Below are 13,839 nucleotides of genomic sequence, written 5' to 3'. Positions count from 1 at the left end.
CGGAAAACAAAGTTGGGGAGGTTGTCTATTGCACGGATGTAATGTATAATCATTCCTTCAAAAGGAGACTAGATCTATCAAACGGGAGACGCTGAAAAGACTCTCACCACTGGTGGCTCGCTGCTCTCTCTCCTGCTGTCAGAATCACAGGAGGTGGGGGAGTGCTCCCTCTTCTGGGCTGGAGTAGAAACACAGGCTGTTGGTTACACAGGGCTGATTGAAGGCTGAGTTATGCACTCAACACTTTCTCTCAACAGAAATAGTGGTGTGTATCGTTTATGCTTTGGCGAAGGTTTCTGTTGTCTCTATGGCAACGAAAGAAGCCAAGCTTTGCCAATCTCTGCGGTGGTAGGAGAGTGCTTAGTCCACTGCGCTACCCAGCCGCACCAGTCCCTATGTGTTTTTCTGTCAAAAAATTTAGTTTTTACCATAGGCAGGCCAAGAGGTCCAAAACCAGGGGCCCTCAAGGGCAAGGCCACTGGCCCTCCTGCTCGTCTTGGGTTGATTGGCAAATGGAAGAAGGGATCCCAGAATGTTGCTCCTTTATTGTCATGCTTTTTGTATGTGCCAATAATATTATTATTATGATTATATTTTTTTAGAATGAGGTGGAGAGGGGAGAGAGAGAGAGAGAGAGAGAGAGAGAGAGAGAGAGAGAGAGAGAGAGAGAGAGAGAGAGAGAGAGAGAGAGAGAGAGAGAGAGAGAGAGAGAGAGAGAGAGAGAGAGAGAGAGAGAGAGGGAGGGAAAGAGAGAAAGACACAAAGAGTGACGACAGGACGGTCGATCTGAGAGCACAGCGTCCGTCTCCAGCATAGACATGTACCTGGAAAGGTGTCGGCCAGCTGCTGGGTGATGTCGGAGGTGCTGCTGCTACGCGGGAGGGGGCTGTCCCCTCCTCCCAGCTCCTCCTCCATCCCGCACTCCGACAGCTGACACTCCTCCACGTCTGGCAGCACGGGAGGAGAGAGGAGGACAGGTCAGTTAGGGGCACTGCCACGTTCTCACACCGCACCAAACCGTCACACGTAAACACACACAACTCAAAATACTAAGGGTCAAAAACATGCAGAGCTACTTCATTAGTTACTTTGGGAGGGGGGGGGGGGGGGTTGTTTTGACAGTGTGTAGAGAAGAAGATTCGGGGTATTTCAGAAAGAACATTTGAGACGAGTTATGAGATGGAACGCATGCAGGGGGGGGGGGGGGGGGGGTACAAAGGAGATAGTGATGCATACACTCTGTATAGAGTACCAATGTTATCCAAAACACTCAGAAACAGCCTGTACGTCCAATCCACCTCAAACACAACAGATATACGTTCCTGTAAAAGTCAAAACAAGGGCTCCATTGAGATTAGTTCAACAGTGGACAGTGAAGATGTAGCGGTGGAGGAGGGGCTGTGAGTGTTTTGACAAACAGATGGAAAGGACAGGTCACACAGGAGTGGAGGTCACACAACCACACACACAGACGTGCACACAGACGCACACAGACACATGCGGCTCTCAGAACACACTTTACCTGAGAGTCTGTGAGAGCACGCAGAGTTACCAGAAGAGAGACCAGAAGAGATACCAGGCAAGAGAGAGCTCACAGTGTGCAGCAGCATAGGGACACTTTTAGTAGCGGGCAAAGCCTCGTAAAGGTGGACACAGTTGCTGATGGACTGGCTTCTCTTTGCTTCCATCAGGGAACGAAAGAGGACGAAGAAGAAGAAGAAGAAGAAGAAGAAGAAGAAGAAGAAGAAGAAGAAGAAGAAGAAGAAGAAGAAGAAGAAGAAGAAGGGAGAGAGAGGGAGAAGGAGAGAGGAGAGGACAGGAGAAGAAGAAGAAGAAGAAGAAGAAGAAGAAGAAGAAGAAGAGAGAAGGGAGAGAGAGGGAGAATGAGAAGGAGAAGAAGAAGAGAGGAGAGGAAAGGAGAAGAAGAAGAAGGAGAGAGAAAGGAGAGAGGAGAAGACAAGCAAAGGGGAAGAAGAGAGTATTCAGTGAGAGTCTAGAACAGAAAACCAACACAAGGGCGCTGGGAATAAATACATGCTTAAATACAGAATGTAAGGTGGGAAAAGCACAACAGAGGTAGAGTTTGTACTGAAAGGCCCAGAAAATTCAGTAAAAATAAGTGAGTCTCTATGAATGGATCTCACGTAAGGATTCCACCCAAGAAATAAAAAGTAAGACTGACACCAATAGTGAGATTGAAGTTACTGAGATGGGACATTTAGAACTATGCAGTGAGGACACATTTCCAGCGTTGCATGGAGCCCGACGCTCATTTACATGTGTCACTTGAGGGCCCTTCACCTAAACACTGCAATCCTGCTCCGGCAGATTTGTCGCGCTGTAAAAAAATATATATAAATAAAAATTCACTCTCTTTTTCATCAAAACTTCAAATAATTAATGACTATCTGTGTTTAAGGGACTTAATTTATGCGGCGCATTGCCGCTTGTTTTGAAGACTAGTGTAATTAGTTCTGTGAAGCATAAGCCAGAAGGGGACAGACAGTGGGTTTTGTGTCTCAACGGGGAGGTTGTATCAGAGTGGTGCACTGTGAAATTTAAATGTAACTTAGTGTAAAGTAAACACATTCAAAGTTTATGTAAATAGTATTTCAGACACAATTCAGTGTAGGTCAGAGGTGCCGTGTTTCTGCGAGCTACCAGTCGAACGCAAGAGGCCTCGGAGTTGATCGCTGGATAGGCTGGACAAGATATGCCTCCCAAAGTGTCTAAAACGGAAGTACAGGAAGTACAGGCTACAGGCGTTCCGTTTTCGACAAAACAATTATAGAAACGTGTGAAGTGCACAATATTTCCTCGTTTAAGCCACTGCAACGGCTTTGCCTGAAGAATTTACTACATGACCGGGACGTTCTAGATTGTTTGCCGACAGGATTCGGGAAAGGTTTGGTCTGTTCGGAGGCAGCTTCCAGGGGAAGTACATACACCGGAAATGCTGCAGTGAATGGTAAAAGGAATATCCATGGCTTGTCAGTGTGACAGATAATATATAGGCTCAGGGATACAAGGCAAACTACAAAGTGTGCGGCAGGGTTTCTCCTGTGTGTCATGGAAGATTGTGACATGAAACAACACAGGATAACGTTACGTCAGCCGTTCTGAATCTGACGTGACCCTACAACTTACTTGCCTGTCAAGTATATTTCTTTGTTTATTTCATCTTTGGTAGATGGTCCAATGAATAGAATTTCATTAAGTATATTATTTTGTCATTGCTGGTCAGACGTCTGCGGAAGTTTGTCTAGATTAAAATGCTTGCCTCTGAAATACTTGGTGCTACATTTTCAATATTTTGTGTTGTACAATGTAACATGTACAGAAGAAAGAAACATCTTGAGCACTGAGTCCACGATGTGATTTGTAGAATGTGTTGCAATGGGGCTAATAAGGAAACCAGTTGCTACTGGATTTTTTTTATTGTTTCATAATATCTCTGCGCAGATAGTCAGAATTTAAACTTTATTAATATTCAATTATTGAGTTATTCTGTCTCTGCATTATTCTGATGATCCAGCCTATGCCATGACTTAAAGGTGCTTTTGATTTTCACATTCACACTGTTGTAGGTAGGTATATTGAAATTCTTTATTGGGAAAACCATTTGAGATACAGTATCTCGTTTTCGAGAGGGTCCCACATTTTGTGCAATGTAATACAAATAGGTACTGTTGTAGGTAGGTGTAAGTACTGTTGTAGGTAGGTGTAAGTACTGTTGTAGGTAGGTGTAGGTACTGTTGTAGGTAGGTGTAGGTAGGTACTGTTGTAGGTAGGTGTAGGTACTGTTGGTAGGTGTAGGTACTATTGTAGGTAGGTGTAGGTACTATTGTAGGTAGGTGTAGGTAGGTACTGTTGTAGGTAGGTGTAGGTACTGTTGGTAGGTGTAGGTACTATTGTAGGTAGGTGTAGGTACTGTTGTAGGTAGGTGTAGGTAATGTTGTAGGTAGGTGTAGGTACTGTTGGTAGGTGTAGGTACTATTGTAGGTAGGTGTAGGTACTGTTGTAGGTAGGTGTAGGTAGGTACTGTTGTAGGTAGGTGTAGGTACTGTTGGTAGGTGTAGGTACTATTGTAGGTAGGTGTAGGTACTGTTGTAGGTAGGTGTAGGTAGGTACTGTTGTAGGTAGGTGTAGGTACTGTTGGTAGGTGTAGGTACTATTGTAGGTAGGTGTAGGTACTATTGTAGGTAGGTGTAGGTACTGTTGTAGGTAGGTGTAGGTAGGTACTGTTGTAGGTAGGTGTAGGTACTGTTGGTAGGTGTAGGTACTATTGTAGGTAGGTGTAGGTACTATTGTAGGTAGGTGTAGGTAGGTACTGTTGTAGGTAGGTGTAGGTACTGTTGGTAGGTGTAGGTACTATTGTAGGTAGGTGTAGGTACTGTTGTAGGTAGGTGTAGGTAATGTTGTAGGTAGGTGTAGGTACTGTTGGTAGGTGTAGGTACTATTGTAGGTAGGTGTAGGTACTGTTGTAGGTAGGTGTAGGTAGGTACTGTTGTAGGTAGGTGTAGGTACTGTTGGTAGGTGTAGGTACTATTGTAGGTAGGTGTAGGTACTGTTGTAGGTAGGTGTAGGTAGGTACTGTTGTAGGTAGGTGTAGGTACTGTTGGTAGGTGTAGGTACTATTGTAGGTAGGTGTAGGTACTATTGTAGGTAGGTGTAGGTACTATTGTAGGTAGGTGTAGGTACTGTTGGTAGGTGTAGGTAATGTTGTAGGTAGGTGTAGGTACTGTTGGTAGGTGTAGGTACTATTGTAGGTAGGTGTAGGTACTGTTGGTAGGTGTAGGTACTATTGTAGGTAGGTGTAGGTAATGTTGTAGGTAGGTGTAGGTACTGTTGGTAGGTGTAGGTACTGTTGTAGGTAGGTGTAGGTAATGTTGTAGGTGTAGGTACTGTTGTAGGTGTAGGTACTATTGTAGGTAGGTGTAAGTACTATTGTAGGTAGGTGTAGGTACTGTTGTAGGTATGTGTAGGTACTGTTGTAGGTAGGTGTAAGTACTGTTGTAGGTAATGTTGTAGGTAGGTGTAAGTACTGTTGTAGGTAGGTGTAGGTACTGTTGTAGGTAGGTGTAAGTACTGTTGTAGGTAGGTACTGTTGTAGGTAGGTGTAGGTAGGTACTGTTGTAGGTAGGTGTAGGTAGGTACTGTTGTAGGTAGGTGTAGGTAGGTACTGTTGTAGGTAGGTGTAAGTACTGTTGTAGGTAGGTGTAGGTACTGTTGGTAGGTGTAGGTACTGTTGTAGGTAGGTGTAGGTACTGTTGTAGGTAGGTGTAGGTACTGTTGTAGGTAGGTGTAGGTACTGTTGTAGGTAGGTGTAGGTACTGTTGGTAGGTGTAGGTACTGTTGTAGGTAGGTGTAGGTACTGTTGTAGGTAGGTGTAGGTACTGTTGTAGGTAGGTGTAGGTACTGTTGGTAGGTGTAGGTACTGTTGGTAGGTGTAGGTACTGTTGTAGGTAGGTGTAGGTACTGTTGTAGGTAGGTGTAGGTAATGTTGTAGGTAGGTGTAGGTACTGTTGTAGGTAGGTGTAGGTAATGTTGTAGGTAGGTGTAGGTAGGTACTGTTGTAGGCCGCTTACCCTTCTGATAACTACATACACTTGCATAACTCATAAATGTTCAGACAAGATACATTTTCCGGTTATTAGTGATACTCCTGATAGTATACACCCAATTCAACGTTATAGACGCATTTTATTTCAAACTAATTTGGTCACGGATGTCCTGATGTCTTGCCCTCTTGGGCAGAGGTGGTTCCGGAGGCTATGACGTACAGCCGGTCCCCGTGTGTCTCGTCACCGTCCTATATGGTCTCAGCGGCCGCGTGACGAGAACCAACGCGCATCTGATCCGCCGCCTCGTGCTTCTGGATCTAGCCCCTTCCCCGCATCACGAGCTCATCGGCACAGAATCTTTTATTTGCATACGCAAGTACGGCCCAAGTTTCCAGCGCCGAGGCGTCTCCATTGTGCCTGGATGGCACTTCAGGCCTAATCTCAAAGTGAGCAATGAAAGCACCGGAGGTTTCCATTCTCTGCCTCCGCCGCTCTTTAATTACCGTCTTTCACCGGCCGGCGATAGCATCGACTCCACCGCCGCCATGCCGCTGTTACCCATTTATGCATATTAATGAGCATTAATTACACTCTTAATGAAACTATCAGAAACCGCTGTGCACTGATGTGTGGGTCGTCTCTTGAGGAGTGGAGTGGGGGGGGGGTGTCGGGACGTTTGAAGATCAATGTGGGAGAAATCCAATTAGGCAGGAGAGAAGGGAGGGCTGCCTGTGAGGCGGTGGCGTTTCATGTCCACTTCGGCTGCTCGCGTGCAGATACAAACAAACAGTGCACATTAGAATAGACGTGCAAGCACACGCACACAAACTGTAGACACGCACACACACACGGACGCACGCACGCGCGCACACACACACACACACACACACACACACACACACTGTAGACACACACACACGCACGCGTGCACACACAAACCCACACACGTGCGACTTCTAAGAGTCCCTCCTTCAGACTCAACTGCATCTGCTCCGAGGCTCAACAAGGCTCTTGGTTGTGGAGAGATGGGTATCAGCGGTAATGGGGGAGGCGGACGGTCAGGAAATGAGCCAGGATGGTCTCTCTTTCATCCTCTCCATTTATATTCCCGCCTACATACAGTAGTTCAAATTAAAAGCAAGCATCTCCACTACTACCACCACTACCCCTCCACTGGCTTCCAGCTCCCCTGATAATTAGCCACAATCCCCCGCCCCACCCCCCATCAGATAAGAGCCCGTTTGCTGCGTCTGAATTGAACTAATGAGAAGCTAAAAGCCAGCCAGCCTTCGACCTTTTGCGAAGGGAGTGCGTGTGGCTCTGCACGTGGCAGTGTGTGTGTATGTATATATGTATGTGTGTGTGTGTGTGTGTGTGTGTGTGTGTGTGTGTGCGTGCGTGCGTGCGGAGCTGACAGAGGAACATGTTGACATTAGCCAGTGACATGCTAGGTGAACAATGGCGGCCATCTGCTGGCCTCTTTGTCCCGCGTGTCAGGCCTTTCAGCGGCACCTGGGCGAACGTACACATGACCTGTCTGGAGCCTTTTCATATGCAGTCAATACAGTGTCTGCTGCACACACGGTGGGCGGTTGTGGCTGCACCGCCACAGATTAGCCTTATCGCTACTGTATTCGGGGCACAAAGTGCCATTGAAAATATTTGACTTGCTGCAAGAGGAACGTGGCATAGATAAGGCACACAAAGGTAGCATACGTCCGTGAAGTCTTATATAAGGTGATCGCTTTGCGCTTGACTTAGGGCTGATTTGATAGTAGAGGAAAGTGTGTGTGTGCTCGCCAGATGCCTTCTGGCGGACATTGTTGTGTGTGTGTGTGTGTGTGTCTATGTGTGTGTGTGTGTGTGTGTGTGTGTGTGTGTGTGTGTGTGTGCTCACCAGATGCCTTCTGGCGCACGTTGTTGCGGGCCTTCTCCACGCCAGGGGCTCCTGAGGTGGTGGCAGAGCGGAACCTCATGGGCTCCTGGACCCCCGGGCCTCCCTGACCCTCCTGGTTCCTCCAGCTCAGAGAGAAGGAACGGGCCACCGCTGCTGCCTTCTGAGAGTCCTGGATCACTCCTGACACACACACACACACATGAAAATATCAATGTAAAATAAATAAATATATTATAATAATAATAAACATGTAATATATACTGTATATGCACACACACATATACAATATAAGTTTGTTACTTATCGTTACTTTAACAAGTTAAATGTAAGACTTTTTAAGACCTTTTACATACCACTTAGAATAAAATGTAATACCAATTTCACAACCATACTAGCAGAAGAACCAACAACCCTGAACTGGCGGGCGCACTTGTGCGGCAATTTAAATTCTTGCGCATTCCATACAAGCTCTCGCCAGACGCACCAAGCTCCCGGTAGCCCCGCCAAAATTACTATTATTACTATATTATTATAAAAGTTTGTTACTTATTTAATTTACATTGATATTATCATATTATCATCATAAGACGTCATTGGCAGATTACGCATGGCGGAGAATGACGTGTTAAGTCGTCCTTGGCAATTAAAGGGTTAATGTTGATGTTGTATTATTGTTGAAAATTGAAAAAAAATAAAAAAAAGATATAAAAAAGGGATTGTTGATATATTTTTAAGTTTTGAAGATATAAACCAATTAATTTCAAAAAGGCATGGCTAAGTACATAAATAGATGCAAGTCAACAACCGTTAGGCCAATCATCACAGACTACAATTTGCAGGACATGTCCACATAACTACCGGGAACATACTCTGGAAATCTCATTCAAATTGACCACATGCACAAAATGTACATGGCATAACACAAAACGGACTATAAATCAAAGGTTTTTGTCCAAACATTACCAAAGTTGCAGGACATGTTGCATAACACTGCTAAACTGTATGTATGAACTTATTTTGTAGTCTTGATGATCAATATTGGCTTGAAACCCGCAGATCGCCGCTTGCGGCTATATTTATTATTATTATTATAATTTTTCTTTTACTTGTGTTAATTGAGATTATTCACATCCTAGCATGCGATTAAAACATTTAATTGTTTGACGGCTCCATTATATACACTATATAATGTGTTTACATATGCATACATATGCATATACAGTCAGTTCGGAATACTGAGGTTCAGAAAATCAAGGTTCTACTGTAAAAGCATGTCTTTATTTTATTTTTTCAAGAAGTGCAGAAAAATTCACTGATTCAGCTGGCTCTCTGGTCGGGGATTCTGACCTCTCTCGCCACGTCCTCTCTGCTTCTTCTCCTTCTGCTCGCTGAGCTTGTCCAGGGGCAGACTGGCCATGTCCAGGCCGTAGACGGAGCGCGCCAGCACGGCCGTCAGGGAGTCCATGATGCTGGCCCACTCTGCCACCAGCTCCTCCCAGCAGGTCAGAGAGGACAGCACTGCCAGCAGCTCGTCCCACAGCTCCCGAGAAATGAACACGCACAGGTTGGCCCGCACCCACGCCACGATGATGGTCTAGGACGGGCCAGGGGGAGAGAGAGAGATGAGTTTGGACGGGCCAGGAGGAGGAAGAGAGATGAGTTTGGACACGCCAGGGGGAGGGAGAGAGATGAGTTTGGACGGGCCAGGAGGAGGGAGAGAGATTCGTTTGGACACGCCAGGGGGAGGGAGAGAGATGAGTTTGGACGGGCCAGGGGGAGTGAGAGATTCGTTTGGACGGGCGAGGAAGGAGGGAGAGAGATGAGTTTGGACGGGCCAGGAGGAGGGAGAGAGATGAGTTTGGACAGGCCAGGGGGAGTGAGAGATGAGTTTGGACGGGCGAGGAAGAGAGATGAGTTTGGACGGGCCAGAAGGAGGGAGGGAGATGAGTTTGGACAGGCCAGGATGAGGGAGAGATAAGCTTGGACGGGCCAGGAGGAGGGAGAGAGATGAGTTTACATTGGGCAGATGTTGGTTTATACTGGTTGATACAGGTCTATGCGTTGTGCTTGGGATGGTCTTGGTGTTTACTTTACCGTCAGGATTTTGTAACTGTGTGGTGTTGATGCCAATTATATCAAATAACACTCTGGATGAGAAGTTTAAAGGAACATGCTAGCGTTATGGGAAATGCGCTTACAATCTTCTCCAGAGTCAGACAAGAAGATAGATACCAATATTTCCTCCCTATGCGTTCAGTAGAATCTGATCCGTTCCGCTTCCATTCATTTGTGCTACAGTAAGCTAGGCTAGCTTGCAGCTTCTACTGAAAGCTTAAGAGAAAATGGTGCGCATTTCCCATAATGTTGTGTTCCTTGACCTGGAATACTGAGCGGTTGGACAATTCACACAAAGTGGTGCTGGAAATTGTGTAGCCATGAGGAATTCTTACATTAAATAATGTGCAACACTGTAAAAGACACACACAAGCAAGGATCCTAGAGACTGACCCTGAAGAGTATAGCTGCTAGGCTCTCAGCAAAAATGTCTTTTCTTTGGTTCTCCTGCGGCCTCTTCATCACCGCTTCAGTGATCCTCAGCAGCACCTGCAGCATCTGCTCCCTGAAAGACACAATGACGCCTTCACTAAAGCATTCAAACAGCACGACTCCGACCCACATTTACATATCGTTACGGACCGTTCTTCAAAAAGACATGAGCAAACAGATTGTGAGAGACTGCAAACGAGGGTGCTAGTGTTTCCTAGGTGCTTGGAAACAGTGTGTATTGACTCTAGACATTTGAAGGGGAAGAAATATAGTGTCATTGATCTCAGCAAATATTTCGACAACAGGTGAAGTCATCTAGCCAGTGTGTTTAGCCATCATATTGTGTCCCTAAGAAAAGACAAAAAGTAATTAGTAGCTCAAATGATCTATGTTGTATTGCCATTGTATGACACAAATATAGTATTGTACTGGCTGCTAAATGTAATCGGGTACATAATGAACTGCTGGTCAAAGCTTGTGGCTGAGATCAAGTGCGGGGGCTGTCATTTCAATGCGATATCATGAATTAACCAACCAGTACCAATTCACATGAACAAGTACCAATTCACATGAACCTTCACATGAACACGTATCAATTCACATGAACTTTCACATTAACAAGTACCAATTCACATGAACTTTCACATTAAGTACAAATTCACGCGGACAAGTACCAATTCACATGAACAAGTACCAATTCACACGAACAAGTACCAACCCATATGAACCTTCACATGAACAAGTACCAATTCACGTGAACTTTCAAAATGCGTGTTGTTGACTGGCTGGTTGCCTGCGTGTGCTGAATAGGGTTCATATTCCTAAGCATCTCATTAAGAAAGTCATGTAATTTAGCAATACAGTTGCAGCAGCATCAGCTGGTCCTGACATACTGTATTTAACAACAAAGGTTATATAACTACATTAGTTAACAAGTGATGATGTATCAGTCCATCCAGCTCAATGTGAAACGTCGCTGTCCCTGGTGCTGAAAACACCAGGCTTCTGAGATGGGAGCTGGAGCAGTGCAGCCATGGAAGATAATTAAAGCTGGTCTAATGTCGAGGGTGAGCATGAAGCTTTTCAGAGTGAATTTCTAAGCTATGAGTTTGACTAGCTTTAAAAAATTGCTCTCCTTATCAGTTTGCCCCCCTGATCACGAGCGTCAGAAACTACAAACGGCACAGTTGCTCCTTCATTCCATCCCTTCTTTTCTCCTGCTCAATACGCTCTTGTTTGACAAGCTGGATATCGACTGGTGGAGAAGGTTACAAGCTGTTTGACGCAATAAATCTGCACATTTTCACAGAAGGCTTATTGGTTTTGCAAAGAATTATTAACAACTCTATTTTTGTACCATTCTGCATTGGAATACTTTTCCCTTTGGCCACATAATCTAGTGGTCTCCCTTTTGTCTATAATTAGCTGTGCATCTTACTAGTCTCTATGGCGACAGTGGCTCACGAGGTAGGAGCAGTCGTCTGGCAATCCGGAGGTTCCCGGTTCGATTCCCGCTCCTCCCGGGCAGCGTGTCGATGTTTCCTTGAGCAAGACACGTAACCCCTAATTGCTCCCGATGAGCAGGATGGCACCTTGCATGGTTGCCTCCGCCGTTGGTGTGTGAATGTGTGAGTGAATGGGTAAAAATGTGAGGAACAAATTGTAAAGCGCTTTGGATAAAAGCGATATATAAATGCAGCCATTTATTTATTTATTTTATTTATGTCTAAACTTCTATTTAGGACATTTCTGACCATTGCCATTCCTGAGTGGCCATGATACCGAGAGGATATTGAGCTGAAGCTGCAGCCCTGCATAACAAGGTAACCCCAACAAACACTCTCTCATTCACTCAACACAAAATAAATGATTACCAGTTGATAACAGTCTGCTTTTGAACATATTGCTATCACTAGCTGTATTATGTGACTGCTGGTACTGCACACTGTGTACTGTCCGCATTTAACCATACTGCACACTGTTTATTAGTTAATCCACCTTTTGAGTATCAACTTTTGTTATCAATGGTAAAAGGAAAATGAATGTCTACATTAATCAAATGTTAAGAGCTGTATCAGATCACATCAAAAGGCACTGGATTGTTCCGTATTAAAAATGTATCGTCCCTGAAGCGTATCTTAGCCCATGTATCTAGATACAGGTACGCATCAGATTGTCTTATATGAGAGAGATACACACCCCTAATTGGCAAGACACTTTCATTCTGTTTGTGGTCCATATACATTTAAGAGGTGTGTAAGAATACCACTGCATTGTACACATGCAGTTGTCTTTATGCATAGGTGTATCCACTACAGTTAGATTTTCAAATGGTAATTTCCAGGTTGCAAGAAAGTAACTTATATCAAGTGCAGAGAAACAGCGTAGGCTATTGCCTGCTGCTTGAGTGACACTTTGTTGCCATCCTGTGGCATTCCGAGGACTGGCATGCAGAATGTACATGAGGCAACCATCCAACCAACCCAAAGAGCCAGTAGCTATTGAGGTGCTGTGCACACCTAATGACTGAAGGTGACAGTATATTGACTGCAGAAATTAATTCTTTGGAAACTAATTTGCAGAGAATATATGAAGCTCTGTACTGGCTTTGGCCACTGCAGTGTTCACCGGCTTGTTAGCTGAACTAGTCAGACGCTCCGCACACCGGCTCCCATGGCTATGTGTGGTCGCCTAGGCTACGGCTGGTGTGGAGCCACACTGAGTGAATTGGCGTTGATGTATTTAACCGTTTCTATTTCGGGAAAGTCCACACTCGACTCTCCCCTCAGGAGTAAAAACTATTTTGTTCACTATGCAATAAATGTGCTGAATTTGTACCTTGTTTTTGCACACAAAAACAAAGAGTGTAAACAAAGCACAGTCCCAAGTGGGGCTCTTTTGCCTAGAGGTTGGTGTTTGACCGCATTACACCTTTAACACTTTTCCGCCCAACCACGAGTTAACTCGGGTTTCGGTGCCATGCGTTGAGGACCAGAGCCACGAGTTAACTCGTGGCAAGTTGTTATTGTTTTATTCCATATTAATCACCGTATCAACATCCCCCATCGACTCTGCAGATCTACCCGCATCTGTGATTTCGGCAACATGCAATACCGGCCAGATCCTCTTAGGGGCGCCATCGCTCCACTGCAGTATCATTGAGGGCGAATGGGGAAAAAAGTTCTTTTACTGTCTATGGGCGTTTCATAATGAGCCTGATCCCAAACGAAGGGCCCGCACCGTTGTTCACGTTTCGATTAGCAGATTTCAGCCTGGAATAATGGGATTTATGATCGGCCAATGGGCATATCGATCTACCAGATGCCGATCGATAAGGGCGAAATGCTGCCGGCTAAGACATTATTAACCTAAATTAGAGCCGGATTGGAGCTTGTTGTAAAACGCAAGCAATCGATCAGTGAATGTGGCTACTTGCACGGACACTCTATTGCTAATCAATAATACTAATCGGCATCCCCGCCGCCCCCATTTCATCCATAGATGCTCTGGAATAGTCCGGATGATAAGCATTTTGTTTTATTTCATTCGAATATATACAACAGAAATGCCGTTCTATATAACGTTAGTAGCCTTTAGCCTCATATCTAGCTTCCCAGAAAATATATGAGACGAAAAGTGCGATAAACCTTATATTCACGGCGCTATAAAATGACAACCAACCGATGGATTTTTTTTCTTTAAGCCATTATGAAGGCACGGTTTATGCACTCAAGTGACAATGAGAATGGACAGATAGCAATACTATAAAGTATAGATATAGCTGTACAAAGTCACATCGGTTTGTTTACAAAGCTTTGTCCTCCAGCCACA

The 13,839-nt window shown here is 44.9% G+C and overlaps 1 protein-coding gene across 4 annotated transcripts in view; it reads right to left on the bottom strand.

The window, feature by feature from the left end:
* Positions 1-13,839, bottom strand: part of ralgapa2 (Ral GTPase activating protein catalytic subunit alpha 2) — a 249,713-nt gene that overhangs the window by 151,383 nt on the left and 84,491 nt on the right. For all 4 annotated transcript variants that reach the window (XM_084310739.1, XM_084310741.1, XM_084310740.1 and 1 more), the window contains exons 14-18: positions 9,970-10,081; positions 8,809-9,055; positions 7,462-7,641; positions 825-947; positions 108-178 (exon numbers count right to left, since the gene is read on the bottom strand). In XM_084310739.1, coding sequence (XP_084166865.1) covers positions 108-178; positions 825-947; positions 7,462-7,641; positions 8,809-9,055; positions 9,970-10,081 — 733 coding nt within the window. The remainder of the gene's footprint in view (positions 1-107; positions 179-824; positions 948-7,461; positions 7,642-8,808; positions 9,056-9,969; positions 10,082-13,839) is intronic.

This window comes from Notolepis coatsorum, assembly GCF_963971535.1.
Source record: "Notolepis coatsorum genome assembly, chromosome: 3".
NCBI lineage: Eukaryota > Metazoa > Chordata > Actinopteri > Aulopiformes > Paralepididae > Notolepis > Notolepis coatsorum.
The sequence above is the reverse complement of the archived record's forward strand: the minus strand, read 5'-3'. Positions and strand labels throughout refer to the sequence as shown.